Source organism: Phoca vitulina, unplaced genomic scaffold (assembly GCF_004348235.1).
Source record: "Phoca vitulina isolate PV1807 unplaced genomic scaffold, GSC_HSeal_1.0 scaffold49, whole genome shotgun sequence".
Classification (NCBI taxonomy): Eukaryota; Metazoa; Chordata; class Mammalia; order Carnivora; family Phocidae; genus Phoca; species Phoca vitulina.
Genome location: NW_022589752.1, coordinates 3,064,831 through 3,077,007, shown reverse-complemented (window position 1 = coordinate 3,077,007; position 12,177 = coordinate 3,064,831). Strand labels below are relative to the sequence as shown.

General features: G+C 39.5%; 1 protein-coding gene across 3 annotated transcripts in view; it reads left to right on the top strand.

Annotated features, from left to right (window-relative positions):
* BCAT1 (branched chain amino acid transaminase 1) overlaps positions 1 to 12,177 on the top strand; it is a 68,613-nt gene that overhangs the window by 28,930 nt on the left and 27,506 nt on the right. For all 3 annotated transcript variants that reach the window (XM_032432648.1, XM_032432650.1, XM_032432649.1), the window contains exon 6: positions 11,313 to 11,476. In XM_032432648.1, coding sequence (XP_032288539.1) covers positions 11,313 to 11,476 — 164 coding nt within the window. The remainder of the gene's footprint in view (positions 1 to 11,312; positions 11,477 to 12,177) is intronic.

The following is a 12,177-nucleotide window of genomic DNA, read 5'->3' as shown; positions in this document are numbered from 1 at the left end:
GCTCGGTGGGAAGCCTGCTTCTCCCTCCCCCAATCCCCCTGCTTGTGTTCCCTCTCTCACTGCGTCTCTCTCTGTCAAATAAATAAATAAAATCTTTAAAAAAAAAAAAGAACCCTGTGCTCTTAGCCTCTCTGCCACGGGGCTGGGTTTAGGGAAACAGTGCTGAGCAAAAGCCACGTTTCTGCTCTCAGGGAGCTAGCTCAGTGTCTGGTGCAGCAGTCACTTTTCATAATAGAAACCCACGAAATGAATGTGTATGGACAGAGGGAGGTCCGTGCTGTGGAGAAATGGGCTGTAGCTCAATAACAGTGGTTAGTGTGGAAATATAACAGGGCCACTAAGATCTTCCCCATCTTGTTCTAATATCAGTTCACCTTGTGTCTATTTCCTTTCCTTCTCTGAGCTAACAGCTTTCCTGCTCTGAATTACATTTGACCTAATCACTCCAGATATTATAATATGTTATATATTCTGTACTACATAACATACACTATCATACAATACACACACATGTTACATAACACACTCCTACATCTTACGTTCAGTTACAGTACTTCCAAGTTTAGGAATATTAGTTCTCACGTGCAAACTTGCCCATCTGTTTCTGGGATTTTATTTTTATATAAAATAATTTTTTAGCCTGGGTGGCTTAGTGGGTTAAGCGTCTGCCTTTGGCTCAGGTCATGATCCCAGGGTTCTGGGACTGAGTCCCGTATCAGGCTCCCTGCTCAGTGGGGAGCCTGCTTCTCCTTCCCCCTGCTTGTGCTCTCTCACTCTCTCTGACAAATAAGTCAATCAAAAAAAAATTTTTAATTCAGGTTTAACTGTCAGGTGGAGAGCATAATGATCTAATACTTGCATATATTGCAAATTGATCACCACAATAAGTCTGGTTAACAACCATCACCATACATAGTTACAAATTTTTTTTCTTATGATGAGAACTTGAAAGATTTACTCTTTTAGCACCTTTCAAATGTACAGTACAGTATTATTAACTATTGTCACCATGCTGTACGTTACATTCCCAGGACTGATTTATTTTGTACCTGGAAGTTTGTACATTGTGATTCCCTTCACCCATTTCTCCCACCCCCTGCCCCTGCCTCTGGCAACCACCAATCTGTTCTCTGCATGTATGAGCTTGTTTTGTGTGTGTTTTCATTTTTGTTTTAGATTCTAAATATAAATGATATCATCCAGTATTTGTGTTTCTCTGTCTGACTTATTTTCACTGAGCATAATGCCCTCGGGGTCCATCCATGTTTTGCAAGGCTGGATTCCTTCTTTTTTCATGGCTCAGTAGTATTCCATTATATATATACACCACATTTTCTTTATCCATTCATCTATCAGTGGACACTTAGGTTGATTCTGTGTCTTGGCTATTGTAAATAATGTGCAGTAAGCACAGAGTTCCTTATATCTTTTTGAGTTAGTGTTTTTGTTTTCTTTGGATAAGTACCCAGAAGTGGAATCGCTGGATCATATGGTATTTCTATTTTTAATTTGTCCGGGAGTCTCTGTACTGTTTTCCAGAGTGGCTGCACCAATTTACATTCATACCAACAGTGCACAAGGGTATTTTTCTGGGGTGTTAAAGGAGTGATTTGGAGGAGGGAAAACTATCTGGCAACAAACTCAAATAGTACCAAAGGTATATAAGGGTAAAGAAGCTTCCTTTCCATTCTCATCCTGATCCAGAGTTCCACAGTTTGCCTCCTTCCAAACAATTCCTGTGGCCAGCTTTTCTTATATCCTTCTGGAGGTGTACGTAGTCATACCTCTACCTGCATACATGTGTTTGTACATTAACTATTATCCTTCTTTTTACAAAAGTGGCTTTGCTCAGGTTTCCAAACTCAAAGATTTTTACACACACATTCACACACACACACACAGTTTAAAGAAAAGAATTAAATATTAAAATCTATGCACACAACATCTAGTTAACATTAATATGGCTAGTACAGTTGGGATTAGAAAGTGACTAGTACAATTGAAACCTTTTGTATATGTTTCTCTGTTGATTGCCTTTCCTTCCCCAGAATCAACTAACCATGGTTCGCTATGTAGTTCATTCTTTATTTTCTCCTCCTTTTGCCTCCTGCCCTGAAATATGGGATTGTTTTACTATGGATGGACAATTGGCATATTTCTAACTTTTAGTTATTATAAATAAAGCTGCTGTGCACATCCTTGTACATGTCTTAGGATGGACATATGTACTTGCTTCTCTTTGCTATTTACTTAGGAGTTAAGTTGAGTAGAAGGATATACGTGTGTTTTGCTTTACTAGATACTGCAAAACAGAGTTCCAGAATGCTTATACCAGTCTATTCTCCCACCGGCAATGTATGAGAATTCTGTTTGCTTCCTATCCTTGTTAACACTGGTAGTATCTTGTTAATTTTACCCATTCCGATATATGCTTTCTTATCTCTGTGTGGTTTTATTTATTTAATTTTATTTTATTTTATTTATTTTTATTTTTTCTCTGTGTGGTTTTAATTTTTATTACCCTGAGGACAAATTATGTTGAGTACCTTTTCATATGTTTATTGCGTATCGAAAATCCTTTGGGGACGTACCTGTGCAAGTCTTTTGCCGTTAAAAAAATTGATTTGTCTTTTTAATTTTTTTAGAGTATATATTCTAGGTATAAACCCTTGGTCAGGGATATATTTCACAAGTACTGATTTTCCATTCTGTGACACATCCTTTGTCAGAGAAATGTATTGCAAAGAGTGTTCTAGTCTGTGGCTTGATTTTGTGTCTAGTCTTGCTTTTTCACTCTCTTACTGGTATCTTTTAGAAAACAGCAGTATTGGGGCACCTGGGTGGCTCAGTCAGTTAAGCATCCGACTCTTGGTTTCGGCTCAGGTCATGATCTCAGGGTTGTAGGATCAAGCCCCACATTGGGTTCCGTGCTCAGCCCGGAGTCTGTTTGAGGTTCTGTCTCATTCTCTGCCCCTCCCCCTCTTTCTAAAATAAATAAATAAATCTTTTTAAAAAAGAAGTATTTATTTTTAATGTAATTACATTTTTTTTTCTATGTATTTTGTGGCTTTTATGTGCTTTAAAGGAAACCTTCCTTACTCCAAGGTCATACTTCTGTTTTAGAGTTTTGCTTTTCCATTTAAATGAAATCCATTTGGAAGTGAACTTTGTATGAAGGACTCAATTTTATTTTTCTCCATATGGATACCACATTATTCCATTACTGTTTACTGAGTGGTCTATCCTTTCTTCCCTGATTTACAGTGCCGGCTGTTGATATGTTAAGTTTCCATAGAAGAAGGCTATTTTTGGCTCCCCAGCTGTACCTTTTCTCTCTCTCTCTCTCTCTATATATATATATAGATTTGTGTTTTTGTCTCTCGGTCTCTTTTTTACATAAATGGCAGGCATACTATGAACAATTTTGTTTGTATTACTGTTTTTGCATTTACAATTTGTCTTAGAGATTCTTCCACATCAGTACATATGGATCTACTTCTATTTTACCCATTCTCTTAGCTGGAAGGTATTCCATTGTACATATATATCACTTAATTGAATACAGGATGCCATAAATTATAAGTCACCCATTATTTTATGCATTGAAATGGAAAAACATTGCTAAACTATGATGCAGTACTTTCCTGACAATCCTGGCTGATTCATGAATTAATCATACCATCCTTTTATTTATTTATTTTGTAATGTGTGTTTCCAGAGGACATCTGCAATTCTTCCTGCCATCATTTGCACCGCTTGGCTTGTGATAGGCATTTTTATTTTTGCATGTAGCTTAATAACAAAAACTAACACAGCTTTATCTTTATGTGGATTTCTTCCTACCAGAGGTCCCATGAGAAGACTGGATGTTGCATTGCAGGAAAATACTCAATTGCACTTGTTCCATGTTACTACGAGTATTTGTTTGACTAACATCAAATATATGTCCAGCTCCTGTTTTTGCACTTTCTGTTCAGTAATTTTTCTTTTCAGTGCCAGATCGTACTGTAACTTTTTAAAGACATTTTAAATGGCAAACTCAACATGTATGGTATTTCCCATGCCAGCTTTTCCATGAGTGCTACTTCGCCAATAGCAATTGTAAAATGCTGAGTCTGGATTACAGACACATTAAATGTGAGGAAGAAATGGACATCTTAGAATCAATGAAATGTGGTAGCGTAATTTATGCAACCAGGGTCCTGTTCATCACCCGTCATGTTGATAGAGCAAACGTAAGAACTATTATTAGTAAATTGAATAAAATGAGACAGTTAAATTTGGGAATCTTAAAAATGCAGGCTTCCTTCAAGGAATTTATGTTGTAGGCCTATCCCCTAGTTCACATCAAGACATATATTCAAGGATATTTATTGCAACTCACAAAATTTTCTGACGGATTGGACGTGAATATGAAAGAAAGGTCAAGTTTTCCTTTGGGCCAGAGCAGCTGGATAGTGACCATTTGTTGGGATGGGGAAGAGTGAGGGAAGAGGTTTTTCTTGCGTATTTTGTTGGAGCAATGATGGTTAGAATCTAGAGTTCAGTTTTGAGCATGGTAACTTAAGCTCAAATTATCAAGTAAGTGGGCAGATCTACAAGTCTGGAATTCGGGGGAAGAGTTTGGAATTTAAGTAATACATTCTAGTGTTTAACATATAATGCCTTTAGAGTCAAGGGTCTAAGTGAAGTTATTAAGAAATCTAGATACTGATGAAAAGAAGGTGAGGACTAAGCCCTGGGGCAGGCCAACATTTAGAAGAAAGGGAGATAAAAAGGAATCAGCTAAGAAGTCTGAGAAGTAGCAGCCTGTAGGGTAGAAAGAAAAACAAGAGGGCTTGGTATACCAGAAGCCAGTAAGGGACATGGAAGCAGTGATCAGTTGTGGCAAATCCTGCCCACAGGACCAGGGAGGTGGGGCCCAGGAACTGACTATTGGATTTGGCAACATGAAAGTCCTTGGTGAGATGGTTGTCCTGGAGTGGGACATGTGGTAAAGGGAGTGTGTTTGTTTTAGATGGGAGATACTACGACATATATCTAAGCTGATGGAATGATCCAGAGGAAAAGGAAAATTGATTGTTAAAATATTGAAAAGATTTCCCAAGGTCTTCTTCTGTCATGGTTCAACTTCTAAGGGTGATGGTACAGGCAGGCAGTGATATGTGACTAGATGACGGGGACAGAAGTAGAGTGCATCTGTTTCTCTGCTCCACTGTGATGCAGAATGCCCCACAAGATTTGTACATACTCGCCATCATAACCTCGTTTCCCCTCGTTCTTTCTTGAATCCACAACATTCAGACTTTTGACCCCCCCCCAACCCCAACTCCCACTGAAATATGCTTGTCAAGATCACCATGGACCTCCATGTTGCCAAATCCAATAGTCAGTTCTTGGGGCTCTCTTGAGTGTAGCATCCTTTCCCTTGCACCTGCCCACTCAGGATCTCACTTGGTGGGCTGGGTTGGGACTTGCCTATTTGGGGAGCATCTTCATTGCAGTTGCCAGCTCCCTGTGCTGGTGGTCTAAGGTGTCTCTCTATTCCAGGCCCATTGTGCACTTGGCCCAGTCAATTGAAACAAACTTGATGGAATCACAAAGTCAAAGTCTGAGCGCTGCGGCTAGGTCAGTGAAGAGATCCTGGTTTTAAGGCCATTCTTGATACAAGGAAAATGCTTCCGTAGCATTTTCCTGTCCTCTAGAGAAGGGGTCAGCAAACTTTTCCTGTGAAGTCAGGCAGCTACTCATCTCTGCCTTTGTGGCACAAAAACCTCAATAGGCAACACAGATATGCATGAATGCACGTATTCCAATAAGACTTTAAAAAACAGGAAGCGGGCTGAAGTTTGCTGACCCCTGATCTAGTCATTTCAGAAAGGGAAATGAAGCATGGTTTTTCTAAGAGTGACTCATTCTGGCTCTTCCTGGGTACTTCCCTAAGTTTTCTTGACCCGTTGTTTAATAATCCATGCTAAAATTTTTATGTAGGGTTGATTTCAAATATACTAAGCTGTATTTCCGGGGATGTTGGTATAATAATCCTGTCTTTTTCCCAAGTGCTCATTCTCCACAATTTCAACATTGAGTGTTGAATGTAGTTCCATGGTCCCATCTACACTCATTCTAATGTTGCCTTCATGCTTTGTGTATTGGTACATAGTGAATTTATATACCACTATTACTGTTCTAAATGAGTATTTTTAAAAACAAAAATACTTGCTGTTTGTTGGATACTTGAAAAAGAGGAGGTTCTGGGTGCTTTCCACAGTTTATCTAATTTAACCCTTACACTGATGCTATAAGCAGTCACTATCACTGCATTTATGTAACCTTAGGTAGGTGTTCTTTTCCCCTTAAGTTTTCTTTTAACTCTGTGCTTTCTAAATTTTAAGTTCATTCTTATTTAAAAACTAAAAAAGAATGCTAGCCTTCTTTTTGTCAAGTGTTAAATATATACTATCTTTCTCTTTGAACAGGCCTGAGATTCCCCTACCCATTTTATAGCAAGCCTCAGAAACTTCTGGACTTTAGCTTCCCTCATGGTATTCTTTGAATGTCTACATATGAATTCTGTTAGTTTCGAGGTCAGCACTAAAGGAAATAAGGCAGGGGACAAAGGAACATTTTCTCTTTGGTGTCAATGCAACATAGGAGGATTAGCATCAGTAGTTCAAATATGGCAAACAAATCATCTAGGTTGTTTTCAGAGCTCCTTTCTATAAACAACTTCTTAGAAGATGAAGAGTCATTCAACAGATATATAGTAAACCTGGTATAACAAGGCACAGTGCTCTTTAGGGGACGAAGATGGCCTTGCCCTTCACCGAGTGTGCAGATTAGCTAGAGGTAGAGAATTAAAGAGCTATTTGTAAGTGAGTGTGATGGACATTTTATCTAAATGGACAGAAGTGCAGGGTGTTGTAATAGCATGTAACACAAGTACCTAACTTTGTGAAGGGCTCGTTTTCTGAAATGACATTTAAATTGAGATCGAAGGGTTTGTATTACTTAGGAAAGAGAGGGGATGTCTTAGTCGGCTCTGGCTGCCATAACAGCATACCAGATTGAATGTCTTAAACACTAGAATTTAATTTTCTCACAGTTCTGGAGATGATCTGGAAGTCCAAGATCAAAGTGCCAGCAGGATTAGTTTCTGGTAAGGTCTCCCCATAGACATCCACCTCGCTGTGTCCTCACAGAGCCTTCTGTGTGTGTGTGGAGGGAGTGGGTTGGAGAGGGAGTGCAGAGCTCATGGTCTAATGTCTCTTCCAGTTCTTGGAAGGACACCAGCCCTGTTGGATTTAGGGCCTCACCTTTTCTCGACCTCATTTGACTGTAATGACCTCCTTAAAAGCCTTAGCTCCAAATGTAGTCACACTGGGGGTTGGGGCTTCAAATTGGGGGTAGACACGTTTCAGTCCATAACAGGGGAGGGGGAGAGTGTTCCAGGTAGGGAGAGTAGTTCAGGAAAACATGTAGAGGCAGGAAATTGAGGAGGTTTGAGCATGAGGTGCCTATATAGAGTGTGAGGGCCGTGCTGAAGGCTGAGGTAGCAGGAAGTGACGCCCTGGCTTGAACTCTTTCCAGAGCAAGAAATCTTGTGTACTTCACTTATTGTTTTAAACTTTGATATTATAAAAAGAGGTCTGGATTAAGAGTAAAAGATCTAGAGCTTAATAACTGAGACCTTGGGCAAATCATTTGTTTGGAGCCTCAGTTTCTTTTTTTATTTATTTTTTTAAAAGATTTTATTTATTCATTTATTTGAGAGAGTGAGAGAGAGAGAGAGCACATGAGAGGGGGGAAGGTCAGAGGGAGAAGCAGACTCCCTGCCGAGCAGGGAGCCCGATGCGGGACTCGATCCCGGGACTCCAGGATCATGACCTGAGCCGAAGGCAGTCGCTTAACCAACTGAGCCACCCAGGCGCCCCTGGAGCCTCAGTTTCTTCAACGTAAAAACAGTTATAACCCTTAACTTCCTGGCTTGTTGGATTAGATGGGGCATTAACTGTGAAATGTCTTAGAAAACAAAAACTGTATAATTATTGAGGGTTTTTAAATCATTCACCAAACCAACTAGTTTTTCCTACAAAAACTGCATGAATTTGTTATCCCTCCATTTTGTAACTCACACACTCAAGGCCTTGCGTGGACCCCTGGTCCTCTCCATATCTCTTATAGCACCCCTCAGTCCAATATTCTTTACTGTTTTCCCCTCTAAAACAAATTAGGCTCTTCTTGGAGTTAAAAAAAAAAAAAAAAAGTCATGCCACTCTTTTTGAAAAAATGTTCCTGTTGTTCCCAGTTATCTTATTTCTTCTGTCCCATATTTGTCTTGCTTAAACAGAATTACTTTCTGCTGTGCTTCTCTACCTCCCATACCACAACAAGGACTAGTACCTTTCTCAACTCTTGGGACACTTCCTGCCATCGTTCACATAACCTCTGAAATTCTGCCTTTTTATACACTAATTTTCTAACTGACTCAGAAGTGGTGATTTTCACTGGAATACATCACTTTATTTTCCATCACACCCAAGTGTCTTGTTATTTTGTGCAAAACATACAGGTACTTAATACCTTTATATATGTATTTGTGAGGTATAATATAAAGTAAGATGAGTATTTTTTTTGTACACATAAGAATTTCAACTTAAGTCAGTATGGTCCCTTGAGAAGTTATATAATTTGCATCTGTGAGATTTTATATTCCTCATTTCCCATGACTTTTATTTTTTTTTAAAGCCCTCTTCAATATATAATGAAATAATCCAGGAAACTAGAAAAAAGAATAAAAAAAGTTCATAAGGAAATGAGACTTATTGAAACATTTACACAATTTATCAGGTGTTCATATTTTCTCTTTATTTATGTGGCTTTTGCTTTATTTGAACAGAAGCCTGACCAGGTCATCATAGAAGTATGTTTCCTAGCATTTAATTAATATTATAGAAGAAGTTGCTCTTAATTGTAGCAGTAGCACAGAATTTAAATTGCTTTCCAGAATAGAAGGGAGAATTAAGACAAAACAGATAATGGTTCCTGAGGCTAGAAACAGACCCAGTTCCCAAGCTCCTCCCAGTTACCTTTTATTTATTTTCACTCTTGAAGCAGTCTGACCATTTGCAGTAAAGTCACAGAGTTCTTTTCATGAGAAGACGATCGATATAAGTAATCATTTAAGGATGAAGGTGGCCAAACTGTGATCGACACTAGTACTTGAAATACTTGTAAAAAAAACATGAGTTGGCTTTGCTTAAATTTCAGAAAATAAAATGTTAGTACACATAAACATATTATCTCTCAGCATTGAAAACTTCTCATCTATAATTTATCTGCTTGCTAAGAATAAGTGTTACTTAAAGGTTTATTGATTTTTTTTTTCTTCCAGAAAGAGATTTAATGCATAAGATTATTCCGTTTTTCCATCTGTGCTCTCTATACCACCACCTAGTGGAGTAAATGCAAGTTTACCTGTCAAAGTCAGGGGAAGGAAATGAATAAGATGAAATTTATCCCACAACAAAATTTCCATGATGATAAGTTATTGCTTTTAGTATAATGCAGGTTGTGAAAAATACATGAGTTTAGAGTGAAAAAAGTCCAGACATTTGTGTGGTATCTAATAAAATGCTTATCAGTTTGTCCACAAATAAGCTATTTTATTCAGAAACTTAGAAGCTAGATAAACTACTGAGGCTTTGTGCTGCAGATTGGATATCTAAGTTATGTTGGGAAGCTTCTCTTTATTACTCAATATGAGGGCCCGGGAACATTTCCTTTTTAAGTATTAAGCTTCAGAGTTCCTCTGATAAAAAGAATCATTGTATTTACTTAACTAATAGGGTTCATAAAAGTGTAGAGATAAGTTAGTCAATTTTTATCAAAGCTGGGAAGAAAGACAGGTAAGTATTATTATTCTGAAGTTTTTTCTCCCAAACAATGAAATTTAAAAAAAAAAAAAGGCAAATGAAGCTTTAAGGCTTTTCACTCTTTACTGGTAGGGGAGTCTTGTTTAGCCCCAACTAAGAACAAATCCAAACAAGTAAAAAACCAAAACCTGTTGTTTCTTGCTGACTCTGGCCATCCAAGCCTTTCTTGGTCTCATGTTCCATGGAATGCAAATGGAATCATCTTCCCATTTTCTGAGGGTTGCGTGCCTTTCAGATGGCATCAATGTACACATATACAAATACATTTTTTATGCCCATGAATATTTTACCTAACTGATTTTTGATGATATGGGCATAAGCAGTGAGTGAGGGCCTTGAGCCAATAGGTAGTAGAGGGGAGATAGAATGAAATTCAGAAAAAAAAAAAAAAAATCCCCAGACCCACTTTAGCCAGTTCATCAAACAAAACAAAAGGCACACAATCAGCTGTCATTGAGTCTCTTCTTATTCTTACCATGACAGACTCTTACCACCATCTAGTCAGACAGGACTCTGCTGAAGACTGGACATAAGCACTTTATATCCTGAGACGGTCATTGTAATAGTCCTGGACTTGTTTTCTTATTCCTGATGGTCTTGAATCACATAGAATAGCGCAGTGGCCTTTTTTTGCTTTTGTAATACACAACCCTCAAAGCTTTCAGTCTTTCAGTTTTCCTCCTTAGTAAACAACTGAGTAATTACTTAGAGCTGTTTTGTGCTGGAGACAACACAGTTTTGCATGGTTGGCTTATGACTTCCCAGTGTTTGTGGGGAAAGACCATGTTCTGTCGTTGTCATTCATCCTCTGGCTTTTTGGGGGAATATTGATGTCATCTGGTATCTTTGCCTCTAGTGGCGCTCCGCTCTTGCTGTCTGCTGTCTGTGACCGGGGGGCGTAGTAATGACACACTCACCTGTACTCGCCACCTGCGGGAGGCCCTGGCATGTCGTGAAGTGGTTAGTAATCTGTGAACACAGAAGGGGAAGTTAGAAAAGCAAATATTGCATTTCCTCTCCAAAGCCGAAGATCATGTCTGGGTTCTTCCCTTTTTCAATTCCCAATCAATGCAAGGTGTTGTATAGCTGGTTGTCAAAAATATATTTCTCCTCTTGCCCTGCTCACAAAAAATTGTGACAAATTTGCTTTTCCCCTAAAATCATAACTCAGAAGGCAAAGCAAGATGAATCCTCAGCACTCCTTTCTTTGTGTTTTCTTCTTGAAAGACCATCTGGCTTTGTGTAACTCAGCTTGAGAAGGAACAGCTCCTGTGCTTTAGACAGCGCCTCTGGGAGATAGTTACAGATCTATTCTAGACTCGAAGACTGGTGTCTACATTTAAATTAACAGTTGTGTGTACTTTTACTCTATTGCAGCCTTCTCTTGGAGTCAAGAAGCCTACCAAAGCCCTGCTCTTTGTAATCTTGAGCCCAGTGGGACCTTATTTTTCAAGTGGAACCTTTAAGCCAGTGTCCCTGTGGGCCAATCCGAAGTATGTGAGAGCCTGGAAAGGTGGGACTGGGGACTGCAAGATGGGAGGGTAAGTGAATATTAGTTTCTGTCTAAAGGAAAGAGTCCCTCACAACCATTGAGTTATCGCCATCTCAAATCAGTCCAAGTACCTATGTTAATATTCAAGTGGAAATGCCCTTTTTTTGTTTTGTGTTTACTCTTCAGTGTTAAATTGCGCTAGTTCAGGGGCACCTGGGTGGCTCAGTCGGTTAAGTGTCTGCTGTCGGCTTGGGTCATGATCTCAGGGTCCTGGGATCCAGCCCTACATCAGGCTCCCTGTTCAGCAGGGGGAGTCTGCTTCTCTCTCTGCCCCTCCCCCTCCCCGCTCGTGCTGTGTCTCTCTCTCTCTAATAAACTCTTTAAAAAAAAAAAAAATTGCGCCAGTTCAAAGGATAACCTGTGACTCTGAAGGGAGAACCATCGAATGTGATAGGCAAGAACTGAAATAAATAACTAAAGCAGGAATAACATTAGTGCTTTGAATTCACTGCCTCTGGAGGCTGGTGCTCTGGCTGTAGGCAGACAGGGGGCCTTAAAGAGCATCTGCTGCTGGGGCCGAGGTGCTCAGTTGGCTCCAAGGAGTCCTCCTGGGGAAGGTGCCCGCTTCACTCAAGCGCCGTCTTCATTGCCACAGATTGTAGGCATACCTGCTGCCAGCTGGCCGAGGGACAGCCCTGCTTTGGCTCTGTCAGGCCGGTCTCATTGGCCATATGTAGCTGGCTGGAAATA